The 6,075-nt window shown below is 35.6% G+C and overlaps 1 protein-coding gene across 1 annotated transcript; it reads left to right on the forward strand.

The window, feature by feature from the left end:
- Positions 1–1,769: 1,769 nt before the first annotated feature.
- On the forward strand, positions 1,770–2,705 carry LOC134576937 (olfactory receptor 5AR1-like). Its single transcript, XM_063435603.1, has one exon. It carries the CDS (start codon positions 1,770–1,772, stop codon positions 2,703–2,705), a length of 936 nt encoding a protein of 311 aa, XP_063291673.1.
- The last annotated feature ends 3,370 nt before the right edge of the window (positions 2,706–6,075 follow it).

Raw genomic sequence — 6,075 nt, forward strand, 5'->3', positions numbered from 1 at the left:
TGTTTTAAGAATTTACATTCATTAGTGCTTATAGATTTCAAGATATTTCTTTGTTATTACTAATATTCTCACCCTATGTATATACAAATATTCTGTAAAATATATAATTTCTTTATCTGATTTATGTTTTGACTGTTTTTTGCAAAGCTGTTTTGGGATGTCCATCAGGTTGAAGTACAACCATTGTGTTAAATAATGACTTTATTGAATAGATGAAGGCCTATCATATATACAGAAGTAACAAGACATCAAGTGATAAATAAATTACCTGAATTATTTGATCTAAACTTGCTGTTTGATCAGTAAGATAGTTTCTTGCACTTAAAAGGCATTCAATAAAATGGCAGAAATACCATTCTCTCCTCACCCTAAAAGCACTTTAGTTTCAAAATAGTCTTGTGTACACCCAATACAATTCTACGCTAAATAACTGTGTTTGATGTTTAGTCTTTGATGTTTTGTTTTGCCGATGATAGTGTGGTACACACTACACATAATGAAAAACAATAATAATTATTTTTATGATAAATATAATTATTATTACAAGCGAGGTTCTGATACAGATGAATAGAAAATAGCTAATAGCTAACCTTTTTAATAGTATTCATAGGCATTTCTGTTTTTGAAATTACAAAACGGTATTTTAAATGCTTGAATGGCTTCCATATGGAATGCTTTTTGGAGGTTAGATTTCACTTTGTGAAACAATTCTTCCCACAAAAGATTTTCTATTATATAAAGTAGATTTTATGGAAATCAAAACAAAATAGGGTCAATGTTACAGTTATTAAAATAATTATAATGTTTAGAATATAAATTCATTATTTCCATCTGCTTATATTTAATTATTTGTATATTTATTTCTTTTTTTACAAACATGTTGGGTTGTTCTTCAGTGCAGGAAAAGCAAGTATTTGGAGATATAGGGGTTCTGTTTAAAAAAAATGTTTTAAATGTTATTATTTTTTTTTTATATGTGTGTGTACCCCTTTCTAGCCTATAACCCAGAGTGGACCCCTGCCCTTCTGTTAGCTCCCCACTGTTTATATATATTGTGTGTGTGTATATATACACACACAATATATACATATATATAAATATACATATTTTATATTATTTATATATTGTTAAATCTATATATGACATACAAGATCCATCACACTTGCTCATTCACTAAACATCAATTTAAAGTCTCACAGAATGTAATAGGTTTATTTAAAAAAAAAAAACTCACCAAGGCAAAAAATATTGGGGGTTTAATTACAGTATATGATCATACATTGTATAAGCCTGCCACAATGCCAATGTACCCCATTCTTGGTAGGTCCTGCTCTAGCAACCTAATGCCTATTAATTACTATCACTAATTATACATTATGATAGCTCAGTGGTTGCAGGTTCAAATCCTGGCAGGCCTTCATCCTTCTGAGGTAAATAAAATGTGTACCATTAAATAGCAATAGTAACAACCCCTGGATGTTGGGCTATAAGGTAACATCCCCAGGATGTACTCGAAAACCAGAGAAATCTGAATGTGCATTTCCTGGTTAAATACTTTGTTATTATTATATATTTGTATATAATATACATTATATGTTTTTTATATAATTAATGCAGTCTAACATGTATAACCACTCAGTAAGTCTGTTTTCATTCTCCAACTGAGATGCCAGGTCGCATTAACTCACTATTTATTAAATAAGACTGTTCTAGCCATAATGTTCTAACCATAATGCTGTCTCTTTAATTAAACAGAACTTAATTGGATAATGGACAGAGGAAACCATACCCAAACAAGGGAATTTATTTTTGTTGGATTTTCAGAGTTTCCTGAAATTCAACAATTACTATTTGCAGTATTGTTATCGATCTACCTAACCAGTGTCCTTGGAAACATATCTCTAATTCTTGCTTATAAATTTAGCTTGGATCTTAACACCCCTATGTATTTTTATCTTGCCAACCTGTCCTTTCTAGAGGTATGTTATATTTCAACTACCGTTCCCAAAATGTTATCAGTTCTTCTAGCAGATCATAAATCAATCTCCTTTTATGAATGTGCCCTACAAATGTACTGTTTCATCCTACTGGGGGGTACGGAGTGCTACATGCTTGCCACTATGGCGTACGATCGCTATAATGCTATATGCCACCCACTTTTATATAGCAGCATAATGAATAAAAGAGTCTGTAGTCAACTTATAGTGGGGTCATGGATAATTGGTGCTGGAAACTCTCTGATACACACGGTTCTCACATTTACACTGTCCTTCTGTAATGAGAATAAGATCAATCATTTCTTTTGTGATATTCCACCTCTCATGGAACTGGCATGTACAGACACCTGGATCAACGAGCTTGTTCTCCTTGCTGCGTGCGGTCTTGTTATTGTATGCTCGTTCCTGATAACCGCGCTTTCTTATGTACATATCATCTCAGCTGTTCTAAACATTCACTCTGTCTCAGGAAGAAAAAAAACATTTTCAACTTGTACCTCCCACTTAATAGTCGTATGCTTGTTTTACGGCTCCGCCATTTTTATGTATTTCCGTCCAAAATCAAGTTACATGATGGATCATGACAGGCTAATATCAGCCATGTATGCAGTTATTACACCCCTGATGAACCCTTTTATATACAGCCTCAGGAACGTCAATGTCAAAGTAGCTATTAAGAAGATAGTGTATCGGATCATTATAATTTAGATGTACTAAGGGTAATATGCCACACTATCTGATCTTTTGGAGTAATGTTGTTTATCTTGGGAAACGCTAACCTATTCCACTGGTGAGACACATTCTCTCCTGTTACAGCTATCTATTGCGATGCCCTTAATTTTGTATTTCATTGTCCAAGGTCAGAGAGAATTATGTCCAGGTAGATTAACTCCTCATAAATTTCTTTTTAATAGCAAGCCTATAAAATTAATTTAGTTCAGGCAGATGCATGAACAAAGATATTAGTCTTCTCCACAGAGAAACAATCTCCTTTTTTATTGCATTTACTTCTAAACCACTGTATAATTAATTAATATGTTGATTTCACTTAATATTTAATGTTGCGTGTGACTGATGAAGACAGCGCAAACTGTTTAATGAGAGAGATATACAGACGTATGGACATAGATTTTTTTTGTATGAATATTCTACATAAGGAACAAAGTTGTTTTTTCTTTGAAAGAAAAATATAAAGGTTCTAATGAAATACAATTTGATTTCCTTTCTCTTGAATATCTGTGTGATCATTTACCATTATTTTCTTCTTTTGTACGTTGATTTTATAGTACAATCCAGTTAAAGAAACTGTGTACTATAATACACATGGGAAAATAATGTATTAAAAAAGTCTTTCTGCTGTGTAATAAAATCGATAAAGATGCATTATTAACCTGTTTTATTACTGGCTGCTTTTTTATTATTTCTCTCTTTAATTATAATTTCACAAACGCAGCCGAAATAGAGAAATCGAAGATTAACACGGCATTGTTCTACTCGTGAAAAGCAATTGTGTTTGGATTCTGACAGTGTTAAAGAAGAGCTGTCACCTGTGAGTTGGTGACAGTTCTGTTTTCAATCACTGATGTAAAAGCTACTGAATTATTTATTGTGGAGGGGAGTGTGAGGAAGGTAAGTATAAACAGACTTACCAGGACAGTTTTTTTTTTTTTGTCCCGCATCCTTTCCAAGATGTCACATCAACAGATTACAAAAATGTATATGACATGTCTGGACATAAGATGTTTAATAGTCTAGTGGATTCACTATTCACAGGTAGTGATGTTGCGAACACGATATTTTCGGTACGCGAACTTCCGCAAACGTCCGCGAATCGGCGAACCGGTGAACCGGCGAACCGGGCGAACCGCCATTGACTTAAATGGGCAGGCGAATTTTTTTTTTTTTTTCAAATTTGATTTTTATTGAAAGATTTTCTTCTTTTCCAATAGGTGAGGGGTAAGGGATACAGAAAAGAAAAAGGGAACAAGGGAACAAGGGAACAAAAAGGTGGATCACGGATCCGTAAAATTTTATACAGTTGTACATGTCGCAGAATACACATTACAGATATTGTACATTGTTCAAGATGTGCCACAGATTGTATTACGGATTATATTAGCAACTTAAGGGTAGTACATCATAGTGTCCTATGTGGAGATGTCTACAATGTAGTACGTCTGACGGCAGGCCCTATCTCTATCGCCCGTCATTCTGTATGTCTGATGTTCCATTGTTGCCAGCTATAATGAGCATTTTGTGTTTGTTTGGGTGTGTGTGCAGACATTAGTTCGTAGTTTAGAAACATTTGAATACTTCGGTGCAACAAAGGTAATGGTGGGCATGTGTTTTGTTTCCAGTGAGTGGCAATGAGGTGACGCGCAGCCATAATCATTATTGCGAGTAGTTGTTTATCAGGCTGGGATATGTCTTCAGGCATAACTAGAAAGAGGCATACCTTCGGCGTTAATTTTAGTGTTTGTGAATGAACCTTGTTCCATAGGTCTTTAACCTCTTCCCAAAGGGGGACAATAAGAGTACAATCCCACCAAATGTGGGCCATAGTGCCTATGTCATGGGCGCATCTCCAACACTGATTCGAGGAGCCCGGGTAAATTCTATTAAGCCTATCTGGCGTTAGGTACCACCTAAATAATAACTTCTTATGGGCTTCTATATGGGAGTAGGAAGAAGTTGTTCCTTTTAACGCTAGTAATGATTTTAACCATTGTTCATCAGTAACATTTAATTGAAGTTCTTTTTCCCATTGGGACTTGAATTTAAAGTCCGGGGCAGGGAGTTGTTCATACAATGCTGAATAACCCATAGATAAAGTTTTGTTTTTTATCGGTGTTTTGTGGCATCTTTCGTACAATAAGAGTAGGTTTTTACTGGGGGTTTGCTCTTTTTCCACATTCTTAATTACCCTATCTTCTATTATGCTTTTTAACTGGAGATAGGGGAATATATAAGAGTGGGGTAGTTTGTAGGTGGATTGTAGTTCTGGGAATGGTATGATGTTGTCTTGTTTGCATAGGTCATTAATACGGAGGATTCCCAAATCTCTCCATTTTCTCAGTGATAGCCAGGGAGAAATCGTGTTGAGCGAAGTTAATGGGGCCCAAGGTAAAAATTTGTGTTTGTTTTTGCTATTCCGGTGCAGGTAATCCCATGCTTGGACCGAAAATTTCGATAGTGGAAGTAAGGAGCGTGCATTGTCTCTGAGACATTTGGGCATCCACATATGATCTGTTACTGAGCCTTTCGGGTTATACTCATTTTCTAAGTCTACCCATTGTATCATATGCTTTGGGGCATGGAGTTTAACTGCCATCTCCAAGTCCTCCATTTTTTACTGGGGTCTGTAACAGGGACAGTGGTAACCTTGTTTTTTTCTGCTCCCATATATACATTGTAATTGTGCGTTGTATATGTTTGGTTAGAGTAGGCGACAATGGGATCGGCAACATCCGAAATACATATAACAGCTTTGGGAGTACCACCATTTTAACTGCGTTGATTCTACCTAACCATGAAAGCATAACTCCTTTCCATTTATGAAGTAGCTGCTTACACATTAGCGGCAGAGGAGATAGATTATGTGTGATTATGCTCCTAAGAGTGGATGTTATTTTAATACCTAGGTATGTAATGTGTGTGTGCCTCCAGTCAAAGGAAAATCTTTCTTTTAGTGCTTGCACAGTGTGTGATGTAATGGTAGTGCTTGTGTTTTAGTCCGATTCAGCCTGTAGTATGAGATTGCACTATATTCTTCTAGAATGCGCATGAGGTGGGGGAGTGATTGTGTTGGGTTGGATAGAGAGATCAGAACATTGTCTGCAAACATAGATAATTTGTATTCTTTGCTAGATATGTGTCCACTGTAATTTCTTTACTGCTTCGTATTTTGTATGCTAAAGGCTCTAATGACAACACAAACAATAGGGGCGATAAGGGGCATCCTTGGCGTGTGCCATTTGTTATCGGGAAGGGCGATGATAAGAAACCCGCATTTGACACTCTAGCAGTGGGGTTGGTATATAAAGTTAAGACTCCTTGTATAAAGGCAGTAGGGAATCCA

This window comes from Pelobates fuscus, chromosome 11 (genome assembly GCF_036172605.1).
Source record: "Pelobates fuscus isolate aPelFus1 chromosome 11, aPelFus1.pri, whole genome shotgun sequence".
In the NCBI taxonomy this organism is placed as follows: Eukaryota; Metazoa; Chordata; class Amphibia; order Anura; family Pelobatidae; genus Pelobates; species Pelobates fuscus.

What these genes read in the sequence shown, in the direction of transcription:
- LOC134576937 (XM_063435603.1), top strand. Translation starts at nt 1,770, where the DNA reads ATGGACAGAGGAAACCATACCCAAACAAGGGAATTTATTTTTGTTGGA.